Genomic DNA, 20,673 nt, shown 5'->3' on the forward strand with positions numbered 1-20,673 from the left:
TCTTCAGACATATCTACATCTTCATCCACATAATTTTCTCCCAATAAGACATTTTCCTTATGATGCTTCATTCTTGCAAGTAGGCCCTACATCATCTTCTTGCACTGCTTACAATTGACAATTTTCCTTTTTTACTCAGGGAACAAATTTCTTCAAAATATTCCCAGATAGGGTCTCTTTTACATCCAGAAGCCATGACTGTTTTTCTACGGCAAAAGTGTAAGGGAATATAGGAACCTGTGTGTGTGCTGAATAATGTCTTCCCTTTTTATTTCTAGTCCACTCCACTGTTCCTTTCTATGCTGCCTCCATCCTTTCCTATATATTTTGTCTCTGTCTTTAGAAAATGTTTTAACTAATTCTGCTATATGTGGCTCAGGGCCACCACCACATAAGCACAGAACAGAAACAGTCCTATTCAGCCTCTGCCTGTCTTTGCATGTTAGTCTGCTAAGAAACATAAATTGAAGACTCAGAACTTTCAAGAAGCAAGAGCTTGTTGTTAGTCTGGACGTACTAGAAACATTAATTCATTTATATGAGACTGTAAGTGTAGGTGTAGCATGTTTGTGATAAGAGTTAATTGTAACTTATTTTTAAATTTAATGTTATTGATATTTTAAAAAAATTTTAAATATGATTTTAGGGGTTGTTTTTTTTTAATTCATTGATTTTTTTTTTTTTAATCCACCCTGATTTGCAGTAGTTGTAGGTGGGAAAGTTTCTAGGAAAATGTAAACATGCTTCCATTCTGCTGCATTTCTGATTTCTGAAAGGGCTTTTATAGGCTGGTGCATGCCTTAATATCTCCTTAGTGTTCTGAATTTGTTACTTGCTTACTTGATAAAATAAATGATATTCTTTTTAAAATGTAGATTGCCAATATGGTGATCTCTTCATGTATACTGGAGATCGCTAACTATGCATGCTGTAGTGCAGTGTCTCTCAACTGTTTTTTATGAATTAAAACTTTTATTTTATTCTTTTTGGTTTTTACCAGTTTAGGAACTCGTTGTTTGAATCTGCTGGGGTTCCAGCAGTTCATGGGAGACAATGAGATGACTTCTGACTTCATTGATGAAGGAAAGGAATTAATCAGAAGAGGTAATATGGGTACAATAATGTGAATACAATTTTGTGATAAAAATGTGTATTGTTATGGTTCTAAAATTGCAAGGGTCACTTTAAAAATACAATAGCATATTGGTCTAAATCCATCACCTCTCACAATCTGAACACTATAGGGCTTCATTAGTACCTGAAGGAGAATAAAGAAACCTTAGATGCTGCAGGAATTGGTGTTTGTGATTCAGTGGGCAAGAGTCTTTTCTTGGAATCAGTGCTGAACCAATGCCCCAATTTGGTGAGGGGCATAGTTCCCTCCAAGATATGTGCCTGTGTGGACACGCACCAACAATTCAAATCCTGCTCACCTCCTCAGCAGAGCCGTGCAGTAGCAGCTCCTGGATAAGCCATGTGGTAGGCGACTGCCTCTCTCCATAAGCAGCCACCATGAAGCCCTGGCCCCTGGTCAGCTCACAGCACTTGGGAGATAAGGAGAAATGACATCACTTAACTTGACATTAGTTTCTAGGGGTTGCCTTGTGTCATGTAGTTCAATTTATTTTTGATTCAAGGGAAACCAGGACACTCCAGGGATACTTGATCACTTTCTTATTTATTGAAAGCTTTAAGCAGTTGTTTAAGTTTTACAAGCCTTAAAAATAATTACTATACAATTTAAACCTTAAATACTATAAATTCTACAGTAATTTAATACAGTGCACAGCAATGCAAAAGCAATTAATAGAAGATCTACTATAATACAATAATAAAGCCTAATTCACTTACACTTCACCCGTATGCTACTTACAGAACCAAGCAGGAGGTTGTGGTTCCTTTTCTTCCCACACAATGGAACGCGTGTGAAGGGCCTATTTACTTCTAGTTACATCAAGCAGGACCTGTGGGTCAGTTTTGCCCATGCCCTCCCATCAATTGTTCTTACTTAGCCCATTTATAGTAAAGCAAGTCTTGGTCGTTCTAATAATATTTACCAGTTGATTATGTATTGTGTAGGATACGTAAAATGCCCAATTCCCTATCTGGAGTACATCCGTTCACTTAGGATGTTGCTGCTATGTGCGTAGTTCAGAAGTTGTATGGCTGAATCTGTAATTTTTGCTCACCAGAAACAGAAGTACCAGTACAAGGTACAAGATTGCTTGTAGTATGTTCTTGACTTGGTCTCGCATACCATGCTTAATCTGCATTGTTATTCAGAACATTCCTGCCTTTCATAGCTTCTCCCTCCCAAACAATGCCTGCATGCTTATGTGTACCAGACTTGAGACAGGCCTGGGCTTTGCTTTTTAGGGATCTGCACTGTGTTTAAAGGCAGATATCACCATTTATTGTCAAGACAGGGTAGTCCAGGCTCCCCTACACCTTGGAATCAACTGTAGTGAAGGGAAATATTTTGTCATTAATGGGCTTCATCTCATGTTGTGATAGAGGGAGGAGGGAATCCATGTTTATTGTGAGCACAGAGGTGTGAACATTTCTCCTCTCGGTTCAGATTTGATTAGAAATATAGCTTCAGGCTTGGGGTGGTTCAAAGAGGTTTAATGCTAGGTTCCTGGATCCCACATATGATCAATATGATTCTTGTTCCTTTAAGGCCCTTGGGACACATGAGCCCCAGTTTGTAACTTGTTTGTAATTTTCATCCTATTTCTTTCCCACTGCACTCAGTGATTTTGGTTTTGTGAATGACCGATGCCACTGTCACATTTCTCTCCACTCACCAAGACAGGAATGCGCAGCCTTAGGGAGGTGTCCTGCAGCTATCTCACTAGAAGCAGGCAGACAGGCAGATTAAAGGGACTGGCTGAGGAAGACTCCCCGGCCCTTCCCCCCCCCCCCCCCCCAAGACTGCCCAAGACCTGGTCTCCCCTGCCATCATTTCGGGGATGGAGGAGTTGCAGCTGCCTTTTCCAGTCACTGCATATTTTTTCCCTCACATTTTTTTGTGACTAGGGAGGGAGGTCAAAGTGCTGCAGAACCTGCTGCGTTCCTCTGGCCCACCCTTGGGCAGCCAGGAGTGAGAGGAACACAATAGGCTTTGCAGCACTTTGAACATAAGAACGGCCATAATGGATCGGACCATAAGTCCATCTAGCCCAGTATCCTGTCTGTCAACAGTGGTCGATGCCAGATACTCCAGAGAGAGTGAACACAACATGTAATCATCACGTGTTCCCTCTCCTGTCATCCATTTCCAGACAAACAGAGGCTAGGACCATGCCTATCCATCTTGGCTAATAGTCATTGATGGACCTAACCTCCATGAATTTATCTAGCTCATGTTTGAACCCTGTTAAAGTCCTAGTCTTCCTCTGTCAAGGAGTTCCACAGGTTGACGATGCAGTGTATGAAGAAAAACTTCTCTCTTTTTTTTTTTTTTTTTTTTAACCTGCTACCTATTAATTTCATTTGGTAACCCCTAGTTCTTATATTATGGGTACAGGGAACAAGTAAATAATTTTTCCTTATTCACTTTTTCCACACCAGTCTTGATTATATAGACCTCTATCATATCCCCCTTAGTTTCCTCTTTTCTAAGCTGAAAAGTCCCAGTCTTTTTAATCTCTCTTCATATGGGATCTGTTCCAAACCCTCAATCATTTTTGTTGCCCTTTTCTGAACCTTTTTCAATGCCACTATGTCTTTTTTGAGATGAGTCGACCATATCTGCATGCAGTATTCAAGATGTGGGCGTACCATGGTTTATATAGAGGCAATAAAATATTTTCTGTCTTATTCTCTATCCCTTTTTTAATGACTCCTAACATTCTATTTGCTCTTTTGACTGCTGCTACACACTGAGTAGATGTTTTCAGAGAACTATCCACAATGATGCCAAGATCTTTCTCTTGAGTAGTTGTAGCCAAATTAGTCCCCATCATATTGTATATATAGTTGGGATTATTTTTTCCAATGTGCATGACTTTACATTTATCAGCATTAAATTTCATTTGTCATTTTGTTGCCCAATCACTTAGTTTGGTGAGATCTTTTTGAAGCTCTTCACAGTCTGCTTTAGTCTTAACTATCTTGAGCAGTTTAGATAAATGCAAAGCACTCACTTAGGAAGAAACAATGAGTTACACACGTACAAATGAGAAATGACTGTTTAGGAAGGAGTACTGTAGAAAGGGATCTGGGAGTCATAGTGGATCACAAGCTAAAGAAGAGTCAACAGTGTAACACCATTTCCAAAAAAAAAAAAGCAAATATCCTTCTGGGATGTATTAACACGCGTGTCATGAGCAACAGACAAGAAGTAATTCTTACACATTCTACTCCACACTGATTAGGCTTCATTTGCAGTATTTTGTCCATTTCTGGGTGTCATATTCCAGGAAAGATGTGGAAAAATTGGAGGAGTCCATAGAAGAGCATAAGAAATTATTAAAGGTCTAGAAATCATGACCTGTGATGTCTTTTTACCTTATCTGTACTGATGGCATGCTACAATAAATTGGCACTTAGGGTCAGCCATAATAATAAGGATGGTAGAGTAAAAGTTCTAACTTAATAGTTCTTTTTATTCTTTCTGACTGGGAAAGAGCTGTTTTATTTTATATATATAATTATTATTATTTTACTTATTATTATAAATAATATAGCCATGGTGGCCCACATCCAAACAAGCACACATGACCTCAATATTGGTGCACAAAACAAAACTCACTTCGCTCACGGATGGAAAATCTTGGAGGGAACACTGGTAAGAGGGTAATCTGTGATTCCTTTGGGGTATTCCAGGGCCATTGTGATTCTTTGAGATTTATGAAGCTGCAATCCTCGGTTGGAAGGTGTTATAATAATGTGTAATCAGTTTTTAATAAGTTACATAAAGACACTGAACATCAGTCAGAAAGCATAAACTGACATTACCTGTACTCCATTTTTATTGGAAAGGTGGATGCACTGCCACTGTAAAGCAAACAATTATGGCACCATGTATTTTGCAGAGAATTTATTTTTAAAGGGCTCTTAACATCCGGTCATTAAGTTTAGAGAGCTGAATATTGTTGTATTCCCATTCGTTCATTTTTAGAACTGCAAGACCTGCAAACAAGAAAACCCTTGTATATTTTAGTTAACATTTTAGTTTCTCTTTGACAGAGATCTTTCCATTAGCACAGCGATGAGCAACCAAACCTAGTGAGTGGGTCACATGAGTGGCCCTCCTTCATCTTAGCACGCCGCAAGATTGTCGTAACCAAGATGTTTTCCTACGAAAGGATAGTTTTGCTAACTCTGCTTTCGTACCTCGAATGTACAGAGTATGGTGATTGAACCATAGTAGCGCTTTGATTGATGCAGTGGAAGCATAGTCCATGTTGTATGCAATCAGCATGCACCTCACTTCACTTGCTCTTTTTTTTACATGTGTGTTCACTTTAGTAAAACTGATAACAAAACTACTATGCAGGCAGAAACCAGCAGAATCTGGCAACCCTGCACATGGGCAACAGTGACCAAAATGTATCATGGGATACAAACTTACATGAGCCACATGCAGAACCCAGTCCTCAGGTTGTCTATTGCCTAGCACATCATCATAATTTTATATTTACTTACTTTTCCTCTCTCTGTGCCATCTGCTAACATGCAAATTGGTGCCATATTATTAAATATTGGGGAAGTTCATTTAAAGCATCATTCAAGTGTATCAAAAATAGTCAAGTAGTTAATATAAGATTTTAGTTATTTTCCTCAAATGAGCACTTTCTTTGTTAAAAAATGTATTGGTTATGATTAAATATAAACCTTTTAAGAGTATTGATACAATTTTATTCCAATCCTTGCAGTTTTAACTGTTGTGTAATGACTGATGGTTTATATTACTCTGTACTTAAATAAAAATATTGTTCCTTTCCTAGAGAAAAGAAAACGGCAAAGGCAGGAAGAAGGTGAAAATAGAAGGAGGGTATGACAATATTCTAGAAAGATTATAATAATTTTCTATGTACTACTATATGTTGGTATGTATTACGATTTTCTATTAGGACCTTGGTTTTCATTCCATTATGCTACTGGTGAGGAATTTGGCATATAATGTCATAATTTAAAAAAAAAAATCTGTTAAAATGTGTCTATCCCAGTCCAGTCAATTCATTATTGTAGTCTACAGGAAAGCAAGGTAATACTAGAATTAACCCCCTGGCATGCTTTTCCATCTCAAATGCTATGTAACTTTGTAGTACAGGTATTCAAAATAAATCAAAATATCATCTGTTTTATTGAAAAACTGTGTGCTTAATTTCACATGAAGAAAATGTATGTACTTGTTACATTGTTACTGTTCTTAAATGGACATAAAATATTTTTATTTCTAGACCATATTTCTAGACCATTTTCGATTACTGGTTCAGAAAGATTGTGTGGTTTTTATTCTTCTGCAGCCTAGAACTGAGTATCTTGCTCTGTTGTAAATTGTCTTCAGTGGAATTATTCCAAGTTAGACCAGTTCAGAATATGTAACCACTGAGCTGAATTTGGGTCATATTGAATGTAATAAAATAGTATCCAATGCTATTTTAATATAAATTTAAACAGATTTATATAAACTCTAATATAAATATATTAAAGCAATCCAAACTTTTACCATAAGCATCATGTCACTGGGTGTCAACATAGTGGCACCCGTTCCGTAGATTTACCTTATGCTGTCCCAGATCAGTGCTATTGTATTATTCTACCAACAGGTGGAGGAAGGAACCCAAAAGTAACATCTCATCTCTAATGCATAGACAATAGAGATTGAGCATATTTTGTTTGAGAAGATTTAAAACATGATTAACATATACTATGATACTTACTTTTTAAAACCTAATGGGGGTGCACTTGCTAGTAAAATATATTTTAGATTGAAAGGACATACATTGATTAAAATGTTTTCAATTGAAGAAGGCCCAGACACACAATCTGACAGAGTGTACTAAATAACATCTCATGTATAAAGTTACTGATCCTCCAGTCTATAGTGTGAGAGTGAATATCCCAAGATAATGGATCTAGAATTTCAGAGGATTCCAGATATGATCTGAGTAAGCAATTTTGTTCATATAGCTGATGAGGTGTAATTTTTTTTTCTTTTGTTTTTTGTTTTGGTGGGGTTTGGGGGTCAGGAATGGAAAGAGCGTTATGGAAACAGCCGAGAAGATTCCACTAGAAATAGAAATGTTCACACAGACCAAAAAGAATCTAGTTTTTCAGAGACCAGTACAAGCAGACGTAAGTAATACACTTTTTTCTATACTTCCTTAAAACTTTCACTAGCACAATTATAAAAGTAGCAATAATTTGTATTCTGCTTATCTCAGCATTCTGAGTGTACCCCTTTTAGTGGCATGACGCCATACTGCTTGCTCCAGGAGGGACACTAGGTCTCCATGGAGCTTGCAATCTTTAACATATCCTCTTTCCACTCCATGGGGGAGGTTCTGAGTGAGGTCACTGTTTCCTAGTCAGTTATAGGACTCTCTGATTTGACTTATGATTGGAACAGCTATTCTCAGCTTTGGGACTGACAACTAAATGTCTGTTTACACTTATGGCTACATCAGCACTGCTGTGATCAATGCAGAGTTGTTTGATTTAACAGGTTACAATCAAAGAGTTTAAAATCTTTACCCTTCTGGTTGCCCAGATATTATTTCAAATGTAAACTGTCACAGTAATTTAGTCCTACAGAATAAGTATGGGTAACTGAGTAATCGTGTAGTCGATACAAACTGTCTCAACTACACGATTAGTCGATAATGGAAGGCACTCAGAAAGAGCTACCCTCACTGCATCTCTGCAGTTTAAATGTAGTAAGAGGCGGGCTTACAGGCATTCCAACTCCTACTACATTTAAACTGGAGAGCTGCAGTGTGGGTAGTTCCTGGACCTGACATGAGCTGGGACTGAGCTGGGCTTACTTAGTCCCAGCTCACACCAGGTATTGCAGCCCCTGTCCACAGGGGATCCCAGCAGGGAGCTGGGACCCACCGTGGACAAGGGCTGCTGTGGAGCAGCCTCTGTTTGTGGTAGCTGGTCGTGAATAAGGGCTGCTTCACGGCAGCAGCCCCTATCTGTGGGGAGCCCCTGTGGACAGGCTGCTTCTCCACAGCAGCTCCTGTTTTCTGATAGAGGTAGCAGTCCAGGTGAGAGGAAACAAGTGGCACTGTGCAGATGGTGCTGGGGGAAAAACCAGCTTCTAAGTCCAGCTTCCTCCTGCACCAGCTCCTGCTCATGCCTTCCCCACTGCCTCTTATATAGAGGCAGCAAGTAGGGGAGGGAAATGCAAGTAGTTGACTAATCAACTACTCTTTAAATCCCTACTACAGAATATTAATTCAGTGTACTGCGTATATAACGTATTGTGCAAACTCATGGTTTACATTTTTATAATGTGTGAAGCTACCATGTATTAAATCATTTTGAAGATGATTATGCATTTCTTGAAGGGAAAATGGTAAAATATTGGTCAAATTTTCAATGTTCAGGCAATTCTTATGCTTACTGGAGAATTTTACCCATTTTTTTTTTCATTTGTACATATTTCTGAATTCTTGCATGTTTACCCATGAGCTTCTCTTAGCTGAACGTAAATAATAGTGTGCTGATAAATTAAACAGACAATACAGCTAACCATCAATACAGTGTAACTGACTATTCACAAAGTGCTATTAAATTAATAAAGTAAAAATGAGTAGAGAGAAATTTTTTTGTATATAATCACACTCAATTATAGTAATCGTACATATAACTTGATAGATACAAATTTTGAGGCAGAAATGTGATAGGTTATCATATTTCCCCCCCTGGAAATCTAGTATTCAGAATGATTAATTTAAATTATTGTAAAGATACCCAAATAATATGCAGTACTTCAATATTATAACAGCAGCACGAACTGGTATTGTTAAGATGATATAAGAGATGACATTTTAACACTTGTCCCCAGTTATTCAACACTTTTTGAAACTTTGGCTTTTGGGTTGATTTTTTTTTTCCTGGGATAGTCTTTACCCAAATGTTTTGTTTGGGATTGGTTTGGTATTTGTTCTAAGTATAATTTCAACCAGCGTTGTCTTACTCTAACCCAGGGTTTCCCAACCTAAAGGTCGGGACCCAAATATGGGTTGCCATTACATTTCAAAAGGGTCACCAGGTATCTCCCCAGGTGGCTCTTAAGGAGCCATTCACGCATTTTTTTGAATTGCCCTGGGTCACCAAGTCTTCCTGAATTGTCAAAATGGGTCCCCATCTGGAAAAGGTTAGGAACTGTTTCTCTAACCACTTCTGAATCTTAATCCGGGAGGAATATCTCTGTCCAGTACAAAAGCTCATAATTTTAAGCTATCAAAATAAGTCTGATTGAAAAGTGTCTTGGAGTTTTCCGGTTAATTGGGTACAGACTTGGTAAAGTGTGGTCCCTTTTGAAAAATTGCAAACTGTACATGCAGAATGAGTGGAGAACTAGTTGGAAATCTGAGCATCCAACTTGGATTAGCCAAATATTGACTCTTGTTGTAAGTCATTCAAAAAGTAAGCATAATTATAAGTAATATGCGTATTATATTTGTTTGATCTTAGATACAGAGATTTAGAAGACATAAGATTTTAGGGTGTATAATGATATTTACTGATTCATCATTTTTAACAAATATTCAGCAGTTTCTAAGTATACCAGATCAAATGGCAGGACTGAAAGGGATAGAATAGAACTCCTTCAAGATGCAGAACCTTTGGATTTCAATGCGGATTCAGTTACTGATGATCCTCTTGAGTCGGATTCAGGAAGGTGAGGAATTTTCTGTTTTATTTAAATGAACTGTTCAGACTTACTATTTCTTTGGCCTATGGTAACTATATCTGCTTCACAGGCATATCATTTATAAAGAGAATTCAGAATCTGCCCTGGCATGTCCTGACCTACCTCTCAGCCAACCAGCACCAGTCAGGGATGGGGTCTCCTCCTGGCTGCAGAAGAGCAGTTTGCTGCACGGCAGGAGGGCTGCACAGAGCCCAGCACAACAGTGTTAGAGCTGCTGCCCCTAGGCAGCAGAGCTCAGCTGGTGGCTGGAAGGCAGTGCAGACCTAGGTGAGGGGCGGGGTAGGCACTGGGAGCTCTGGGGACAAGGCTAGTGCTTGAGGACTCAGAGTGTGGGGGGGGCCTAAGAAGTAGGGGGCTGGCACTGGGGAGCTCTGGAAGTGGGGTAGGACTAGTACTGGGGAGCTCTAAGTGGTGGGGGGCTGACACTGGGGGGCATTGGGGCATCCAGGGTGGGGTGCCGGCACTGGGAGGGCTTTAGGGGCAGAGCTAATAGTGAGGGGACTATGGAGGCAGGGCTGGCACTGGAGACGGAGCTAATATTGGGGACTAGGGGCTCGGTCTGGGGGCGGCTCTGGGGTGGTTGGGTGTAGTTGAGCTCTGGAAACAGTGGACTGGCACTGGGGAGTCTGATGGTGCGGGGCTCTTAACAGTCAGGGGGTTGGCACTGAGGTGTTTGGGATAGAGAGCTGGCACTGGGGGGCTTTGAGGGCAGGAGACTGATGTTGGTTGCAGGGGACTCTGAGGTCAGTGGCTGGCACTGGGGGATAGTGGAAGGGTGGGGAGCTCTATGGGTTAGGGCTGGCATTGCGGGGCTCTGGAAGCTAGAGCTTTTTATACTGTAGACCCAGCAAACCCATTCACAAACTTGGTAGACCAGTAAAATTTTCATTGCATAGTTGAATATTCATTATTTGCATAATTAATATGCAAATATTGTTACCAGTCCACCAAAAGTTCATGAATGGGTTTGCCGGTCCGTGGTATAAAAAAGTTTGGGAACCACTGCCATAATTTATATGCACACAGTTCTTGCAGTTTTCATATGAACAAAGAACATTATATAATGCATTATTTCTGCTTCTTTTATGTGTGTTTTCACCTACTTGGTAACCCTGTAAAATTCAGAAATATGGGTCCAGCATATTTAGTCCGAAATTAACTAAACCAGTGGTCTCTAACTTTTTTATGCCCAAGAGTACTTTTTAAATGCCAGGGCAATCCAGGATCTGCACCACCCCTTCTCTGAGGCCTTTCCCACTCCATTTCCCTCTCCATCACTTGCTGTTCTCCACCCTCAGTCACTTTTACTGGGGTAGGTCAGGGGGTTCGGGTTCTGGGCTGGGACCGAAGGATTTGGGAGCAGGAAGGGGTGAGAGTTGCAAGATCTGGGAGGGAATTTTGGTGGAAGAGGGACTCCGGGTTGGTTCAGAGTGTTGTGTTGTAGGGGGAGGTAGAGAGGGGGGATCCTGGCCCCTAGCATGCAGGACAACTGCCTGTCAGGCTGGAGGCACAAGGGAAAAGCCTATGTGGGTGGGCATGCCCCAATAATGGGATGGTCTGAGCTGTTGCCTAACTCCCATGTGCACTCCTAGCCAAGGCAGTGCCTTCTCCTAAATGCTCACAGGCAGCAGCCGCAACTCCCCTTGGGGCAACTGGTTAGCCAATTAGTTATACAGTAATCCCCTCCCCCTCCCCCACTCAGAACTTCCTGCTGAATGCATGGGGGCAATTCATATAAGGACTGGGGGAGGGGCTGTAGAGGATTCTTCCCTCTCCTCCCCCCCATGTAATCTCTTCTGATTTGCTGTGGAAAGGAAGCCCCAACCCATTGGCCGTTGCTGGATTGTTCTGTGTGCAGACACAGAACATGGGCAATTTTCTATTGACTCCTCTTCTGGATGAGAGGCAGGAACCTAGCAGCAATTCAAAGCAGTGAGCCTAGCCCCTCTCAATACCTCCCTGTCCTTTTAAGCACTTTTCAAAGCAAAGGCAATAACACCTTCACCTTTCCAGGGACTGACATAAGACTGACTGGTCTGTAGTTCCCTGGATCGTCCTTCCTCCCTTTCAAAATAGCTCCTCCCCAGGGCCATTCAAAGTAATTACTTCCCAGTTCATCCTAGGGTTCTAAATCGAGGTAGCACATCCACATTGGGGAAGCCTGCCTCGGCCTAATTTTGAGGCATTCCTGTGGTGTAGACGTGCTATTTTGAAATAAGCTATTCTGGAATTTTTTTTTCCTGAAATAGCTTATTTCAAAATAAGCGTGCAGTGTAGACATACCCTAACTGAACTATACTCTAACACACTCGTTTTAAAACTTAACCAATTCTGTCGAAGCAGTACAAATTTCCTCTCACAACAGTGTAAATCAGGAGTAATTCCATTGAAGCACATTGATTAAAACCGACATCAGGATAGAAGCAAATGTCTCTTTTCCATAGCAACAGTTAAATCGTCTTAAAACATGTAGAACAGAACTAGAAGGGCAGGTTCCTGCTTTGAGTCTATTCAGGATTTCATTAATTATTTCAGAGGAAAAAAACCACAGTTGTGATGCTCTTTTGAATATTTTTTGAAGTCTTTGTGTATTTAGCTACCAAATTGGGGAAACATGTTTTCCCCCTCAAAAGCTGCTTTGCATCTTTTCATGGTGTTGGGTGGTACTATTTCACTGGATATCATATAGACTTTCTTGTTGCTCATCCAACCTAAAGACTTTCAGGTACCAATACAAGTTTTTTTCCCCCTTACAATTTATCAGAAATATAGTAGTCTTTGGTTTCTTCATGTCTAATGAGAAAGGTAGTTTAGAAACAAGACCTCATATGTTTAAATATTCTCTTGGTCACATGATATGTAAAAGATTTAATTTTAGATTGCTAACCCACTATGTGTAAAATTCTTGTATGCAAGTATTTGTTAAATTATTAGAATCTCAATTTTAATCTAATTTTATTGTACAGATTTTTAATGTATTTATCTTATTGTATATAAGTGAATAAAGCACACTTGGATCATTCAGGATGAAAATCACTGTAAATATAAGTTACTCTTCAGATTAGATATTTCCTGTGGCAAAATGGACAGAATAGATTTGTTTTTAGTACATGCTAGATGTGAGTTTGCTTCTGTACTTTACTGATGTTTTCTTTCTTTCCTCTTGTTTTGTGATTTTTATACGATTTCTTTATGTATGTCCTGCAGATATCAGCCTGCTGGAAGGTATTTATCAATGTCACGAAGCAGAATATTTGATGATGTCTGATCTCGTCAAAACTTATGAAAACTTAATAAAAATCAAAGTCTACTGCTCATTATTTGGAAAATACTCTATTTGTAATATTTCTGAACCAAAAAAGACCTTTTTATTTTTTTAAAAATTGTGGAAAATAAAGGTACAATGATAGTCAGTTAGAAATGCACATTGTATAATAACATAATTATGATGGGCTAGAGTTTATTTGTATTAACAGGTATTGTTACGCAGTATGGGAGGTGGCTTTTTTCTTTTGTTACTGAGGGGACAATAAAATGAGTAAGAAAATCCTAGTTTAGTTAGTTAAAGGTTAACATAGACTAAATGTTATATGTGCAAACAGGACTCAAATTCAACTAACTTGAACTTTTGGAGTGGATTTTTTTGTTTTTATTTTGGTGGTGGTTGTTGTGAGTTGTTTGTTGTTTGTTTGTTTGTTTGTTTGTTTGGGGTGGGGTTAGAAGGAATAATCTTTTAAATGATGCTTTAAGAAGTATAATACAATTTAGTCATCCTAACTGTAGTTAAAATGAATTATTGTATTACGTACTAATATTAAACATCTTGCTATTTGAATTTTGAGCCTGAACCAAAGCCTCCTGACGTAAAGTCTTCTATTGGCTTTGGTGACCTTTGGATCAGGCCCTTTTTGAGTAGAAGGGGTCAAATGGCAATTCTGCATAAACATGACAGCGTAAAATATGGAAGACTTACACATCAGTCATAGAATTTGGAATTTTTGTTTCAATATTACAGTATATGCAGATAAAAGGTTGCATGTGTAATTAAGATCAAATATAAACATCAATATTTTTGCTCTCACTGTCATTCAGGCATGTGTGGAATAACAGGAATGCATCCTCTAAGGTGTGGTAACTGTTTAAGAACACATTTTACAGTAGTAGCAGTTAAAAATCTTGGTGTAAGATAAATTTTAATGTGAAATATATCAGCTTTAAATGTTACAATTTTTCACAAACTTCTAGCACTTTATAACTCCGCTAGCTTTCTATTTGAAGAAGGGAACTATGTAGCATGATTCATTAATGGTAAATGCTTTTAACATCCCAACTGCATTGCCTTGCATAAGGTATCTGTGTTTTTAAGGTGCCTGTATTTTGCAATAAGTAGGCTATTCATTGTATAAAGAAGAAATGCTTATTCAGGCAAATAAACACCATCAAAATGCTAGTGAATAACTGTGAAAAAATGATGCCATGCGAATGATTTTTGGGGGAAATATGCCAACTTAAAATTTTTGCTTTGTTGGCAATTTTCAGCCAAAGTTAACTTTTAAGTTGACATGTTTAATCACTTAGGAGTTTTTCTCATTGCAAAGTGATGGAGAAAGGTGATGTATTAGATTTCATACTTGAAAGATGGGCAACTCTTAAATCATTTAGAAATGGGGTTACACTGAAAACTTTTCAGGGATGAGGTATTCCCTTTAGAAATAGTCTGTTTTCTTAAATCTGTGTTAAGTGATTCTGACTTACTTTATTGAATTGTAATTCAGAAGTTTGGAAAACAATGCTACTTGTAGTGTATTATCTGCTTATTTACAATTATTTGAATAACTAGTTTGAAGGCTAGTGAAATTCTCGTCCACTTCTAACAGACCCATTACATAAATAAATGGACATAGAATAGTAGATTAACTCTGAATACTTTATTTAGATACTTGTACTGTTTCTGCTGAAATCAGTGGAATCTCATTTATATCCTAGCACATAAATTATATCTTAAAAGTGGCTGGGGAGAATTTTTTTTTTTTTCAAATGTGTTCTGGAGTTTGGAGTGTTTCTGCTTACATGTGTGAGTTTTGCTTTAGAAATACAGGCCTTGTGTGCCCTGGAAAACTGGTCATTGGAGAACTAATGACAGTACCAGATACTGAAAGTTGAACAGTTAGAGGTCTTTATGTTAACACATATATAAGGCCACTAACAAACATTCTGGATAAAGGGTCTCTATTAAATTCTCTCTAGCCCTCCTGTTCAATCAAAATATGAAAATACATAGTCTCTTAGGCATATTCTCCTCCCCCTTTAGTTCTTCCAGCAAAACCATGTGAGACTAGATTTGGCATTTCTAAAGACCTGAAAGCTTATTTTAAAATTTCATAAAGAAGCCATCCCTAACCTACCCCGTAGCACAAGCTCTTCATTAAGGCATTACAAGTAAAATTGAAAGGGATCTATTCTAACTTAGTTCAATTGCTGTTCAGGAGAGGGAAAAAGAATAAAAAAACTGTTGGAGGCTCATGAAGAGCCTGATCCAGTTGTCATCGGGCAAGTAGAACCTAGCCCTAATCAGTGCTGCTCTTGCTATCATTGAAGTCAATGGAAGTTTTCTTTTACTTCAGTGAGATACGGTCAAACCTGTATGTTTAATAAGAAAATTAACTAGACACCATGTGTGGATTCCCACTGATAATTTTCAAAGTGAAGCATAAGGATTTGGCCAGGTGACCCTAATGTTAATGGGGGTCCAGTGACTAAAACATAACTCCAACATGGAATGTTAACCCCCTAACTGTGGTGAGACTTCCTTAGGTATTCTGGGCTACTCCAGGAGATGATGCAATGAATTGATTATCTATGGATTGTCCATAAAGTCCAGAAGTAGTTTCTTTACTCTTGGGATGGTTTTGTATTAGTGTTGCTTTCAGAGTTCCTTGGATTTTGACTGTTAGCTAGATGATTGGGGTGAGATCCTGAATCCACTGAAGACAATGGCAAAATTGCATTGCCTCTTAAAAACAACTGTTGGATTTTTAATACATCTTTTTTACTAATTTATACTCTCTTTGAAAAAGAATACCTTATGATTTCCTGTGAATATAATCCTGGAAGATTTATCAGTGTTACCATTCTATGAGAGGACATGATTATGTAAGAACATTACTATTTAATTACCAAGTAATATTATTTTACTTGGTAAATATCACAAATGTGTACATATTGTGTGCCTGCATTGCTAATACTCAAAATTAGAAAGTCCAAAAGTAACTGCATTGTAAACTATACTTTGATTTGTATGACTGAAAATATTATGTATTTATGCTGCCACTAAATAATCATAATGAAATACAACTAAAGAGTATGTAAATTGTATTTTCTTATAAACTAAAATTTCACTATATTAAATTACAGGTAATATACACTTCTCATCTTGCATCATGTTTGTCAGACTATGTGGTTTATAATTTTGAAATATGCCAAAAATTAGCAAGTTAAATACAAATTGTTTGAATGCTGTCATGTCAGTGAGGGTATGTCTACACTACAGAGTTTGATTGGAAAACGTCTGTTTTTCTGAAAAATCTTCAATTACGTCTACAATGCAATCGCGTTCTTCCGACAGAAAATCAAAAGAACAGAGGGTTTTTTTCTGACATCAGTAATCCTCATTCTACGAGGAAGAAGTCTTTTTCCAAAAGAGCTCTTTTGGAAAAAGGCGTATGTGGACGAGGAAGAGGGAGTTCTTTTGAAAGAAGAGGAAAAAGCACAGGTGCCTTGGTGGCCACTCCGTCCATAGTAGTTATAGCTAAAATGTGAGAGCGTCCATTCAGTGCGGATGCTATCTTTTGAAAAAGCAGATCACTTTTTCGATGCGCTTTTGCAGTGTGGACGCTCTATTTTGGAAGAAGTTTTTCCGGAAGATCTCTTCCAGAAAAGCTTCTTCTGAAAGAAGCCCTGCAGTCTATACATAGCCTGATATACTAAATACTCCATGCAAATTTTAAATATTTGAAGAATCAGAATGTATAGAGAAACTGTTACACTTAGTTGCATGTAATGTCTTTGCTAGACTTGCAACTTTGTATTATTAGGCATTTAAAAATGTGTGTGTAGAAATAGCTACATTTGGAAGTGAGTTCTGTGCACTTATTTTGGATCTGACTTGTGGCATTCAAATATAGGGAATCAATTAACAATTTGGAGAGGTACTACAGATCTTCATTTTTACTGTATTAATACCAATATCTAAAGTTGGAGAGAGAGAGATAATATGTTATTTCTAAGATATGATTTTAAAGTGCTAATGAAAAAGTCCTTTGGAGCAAACTCTATGCTGCTGTAATTCACACTACTGAAGAATGCTTAAAGTCTCCTGCATTTCTGTTTAAGAACATAGTAGTACACTTGTATATTTAACTAGCTATGATTACAGTTGTAAGAAGACTGGAGGAAAGCTGCTATCTTTTTCACTATTTATGTGCTTTTGCAAAACATAATCCTAGTAATTATTTGTACACTTGAAGATATAATTGTTTTTATCCCAATTCAATGTAATTATGACAACTTGTACTTTTATTAAATTAAACCTGGAATACTGAAGTGGTTCCGTGAGAACAAGGAAAGGCTTGCTGTTCTTTCACTGTAACAGTTAATTACGTGAGACCTAATGTGCATTTAAAATATTAGATATCATTTTATGAAATATTGATTTTTACAAAGCTTATGAAAAGTTCACATTGATTCAGTAATTCAGTATAATCAAAAGAATATATCAACAAAAAGCACTAGTTTTGATGCTCTGTATATTTTGTTTTAGCATTTGATTTCTCTAAAATGCAAGAATGTCATTGTAATTTTCACATCATATCTGTTTGTAAATAGTAGGTTGTAAATTTTTGATTGAGATTTTTAAATCTCCTTTCTCTAATGTTCTGTGAAGGGGTATCTGCTGTCTCACAGCAATACTATTCCAGTACTACTTGTTCCTCTAATTACATTAGTGTCATCTGAAGTTGAGACACATCTACATTTCTTCATTCCCTTTATATGGACCAACCATTACCAACAAAAATGTACACCTTAAACCAGACCCTCACTCTACTAGATTGATGAACTATTGATGTGAATTATGCTGTATTACATCTAGTAACTTTTGTTTCAGATATAAAGCAAGATTAGCAAATTTATTCCTTGTAATCTTTAAATTTAATTAGGGTGTGCTCCTCACCATATTAATGTGTCTATTTATTTAGATGTAACACATAAACAATGCCAATTTTCAACTTTTGGTTATTACTTCATGGCTATGTCTTACCAGGTGACATGCTCATATGAAATATAGTATCTGGAGGATAGTATCTCAGAATTTTTCTCTCTCAGAATTCTTACTTGAATACTTGCATTTCTATAGAACAATGGTTTTCAAAATGTGGGTCAGGACCCCAAAGTGGGTTGTCAACCTGCTTTAATGGCTGTTTTTAAGTCTGGCATTAGACTTGCTGGGCGTCTGAGGCAAAGCTCAAGCCCAGGCTCCACAGCCTGAGGCCAAAGTTGAAGCCCAAGGAGTTCAGCCCTGCGAGGTGATGCTCAAGTTATAGGGCCCCTGAGCAGGGCTAAACCCCTTGGGCTTCAGTTTTGGCATCATCCCCAGAGCAGTAGGGCTCAGGGTTTGGCCACTCCTGCCCCCGTCCTGGGGTCATATAGTAACATCTTTTGTCAGAAGGAGATCAGAATGCAAAGAAGTTTAAGAACCGCTGCTATAGACATAAGTGTAAGGGCAAGGAATTAACTTATTTCTGTTCATACACTTTAGTAATTGCAGACCTCATTCTATTCTCAAATATGTATCAAGATTAGACTGTAGGTGTATATGGTTTTTTTGCCTTAAGATGCAAGTATAAGTGTGCATAATTTCAAGCTGTGTTGTTTTGACCCTCACTAAATTGCAGTTATTTTCTGTGTAGTGTTTTAAATTATTGATATTCTGGATATATTTTTAAATTGTATGGCTATCTAGTGAAATAAAGTTGTTTGCATGAAATAAAATGCATTTCTACAATATTACTTGTATGTGCTTTATATATTCAGACTTCCTTTAGAACAGCTTTTCTTATTGATTTTTTCAGATAATTTTACTTTATTAACTGTGAATTGATTTAATTGAAAGTATAACTGGTTAAACATGGAAAGTAACACAGCTTATTCCTATGTTCATTCGGAATCTTTATTTTGTACACCAGTGTTTTTCGAAGTGGTCCGTAGACCCGCTCTGAAAAAGCTACTAACTGGTTGCTCCTATTTGTTTATTTACCGGCTCCCCACAGCCACAGAGCCTTGCGGCTCCCCTTGGCTGCAAACAACAAACCACAGCTAAGGAGAGCCACAAGGCTTTGTGGCTGCATAGCCGGTGAATAAACAAATGGGAGTAGCCAGTTAGCAGATTTCTCAGAGCGGGTCCGCAGACCATTTGAAAAACACTGTTGTACACTAAGATCTTTAAGCTGCTGAGGTATGATGCTCCCTTGTAGTCCATCCATTAGTACACTATTAAGGATTGTAATCTGAGCCTTTGCTTTTCTGCAGCCCAGCATCTCCCACAATTCTGATGCATAATAGATTACTTCCTTCCTCTCTCTAGTTCCACAGGCATTGGAATGTAGTTTCAGCTTACCCTGCTTCCTTTTCTGGTTTTCTACCAGATGTCTACCTCCATGGCAACATATAAGTGGCTGCTTTCTTTGCTCCCGACCATTTCCTTTGTCAACTTTATTTTTTTAATTCATGATTAGAGGAACGGCATGCAACTTCATAATGCTTTTTTCCTCTTCCTTCTCCTCTTCCCTAGATCAGGTAATTGGCAGCATGATGGTTTTGGCCACCTAGATCCACTACTGTGGCAATCTCCTCTCTTGGACTCCGCAAGCAATGGCAGAGCCTACAGGCAGGAACCCGACTAAGTCTAGGCAGCATCTCCGTATGTGAAACCATGTTTACAGGTTTTATAGGAGTCAAATTATGTCCTTCCTATCACACTTGTATTGCACATGTATGGGGCTCAAGCAGACTGGCGTACTGGATATCCTACCTGCCCCTAATGAGCCATGACTCCAGTGCAGAAAAGTCCAATCAGGAGTTTCTCAGACTTTCAGGAAGAGATAAGAATGAGGATGCTATCATCCCTGTTAAGGGAGTAAATCCAACAAAAGATCTGAGCTGCATGGAAACCCTTATGGTATCTAAAGTCCATTGCAGAATTGATGGAGGTCCTCAGCTCTCTGGGGAAAGAAGTAGGACTCCTGTACAGCTCCTCTTCCTAAGATGCTTGGCAGAATTATTTTCTAAGACCTTGTCTCTCAGACAGTGGAAATGAGGCCTACAGAGTGAGTTCACAGAGGAACACATCTAGAGGGCTCAAGTCTATCAATAAAGTGGGTTGTGGGAGACTATACCCTGCCTGTAGCATTGCAGGGATTCCTGTAAAACAGGCAATTAGAGCCAAAAGATCTAGGGAATCTTTTGTATGTACTTTGCCTTCTCAAGGGAGGAGAATTTCCTGATTAAGACAGCTGGGCAAGGACTTAAAAACAAAGGGTTCCTCCCTCTTTCCCAACAGATTTGATACTGTGATTAGGACAGTGGTATCTAGCATATATAATCAGTCAGGTGAGATACTAGATAAGAAGCCTTGCAGCAAATACCCACCAGTCAAATTCTAGCTTGAAATGGCAGTTCTGCTATACTCTTCCCTTAGAGATGTAATTGGGCATAAATGG

At 38.4% G+C, this 20,673-nt stretch overlaps 1 protein-coding gene across 3 annotated transcripts in view; it reads left to right on the top strand.

The window, feature by feature from the left end:
* LMBRD2 (LMBR1 domain containing 2) overlaps window positions 1–18,961 on the top strand; it is a 61,585-nt gene extending 42,624 nt beyond the window's left edge. The window contains exons 14-19 of one of the 3 annotated variants that reach the window (XM_075932534.2): window positions 1,001–1,104; window positions 5,955–6,001; window positions 7,203–7,308; window positions 9,736–9,865; window positions 13,106–13,123; window positions 16,313–18,961. In XM_075932534.2, the coding sequence (XP_075788649.1) occupies window positions 1,001–1,104; window positions 5,955–6,001; window positions 7,203–7,308; window positions 9,736–9,865; window positions 13,106–13,123; window positions 16,313–16,316 (409 nt within the window). In that variant the 3' untranslated portion in view covers window positions 16,317–18,961. Of the gene's footprint in view, window positions 1–1,000; window positions 1,105–5,954; window positions 6,002–7,202; window positions 7,309–9,735; window positions 9,866–13,105 lie in introns of all 3 variants that reach the window. The other 2 variants (XM_006116760.5, XM_006116758.5) reach the window with 2 other exon arrangements.
* The last annotated feature ends 1,712 nt before the right edge of the window (window positions 18,962–20,673 follow it).

This window comes from Pelodiscus sinensis, chromosome 6, assembly GCF_052426305.1.
Source record: "Pelodiscus sinensis isolate ZL-2025 chromosome 6, ASM5242630v1, whole genome shotgun sequence".
In the NCBI taxonomy this organism is placed as follows: Eukaryota; Metazoa; Chordata; order Testudines; family Trionychidae; genus Pelodiscus; species Pelodiscus sinensis.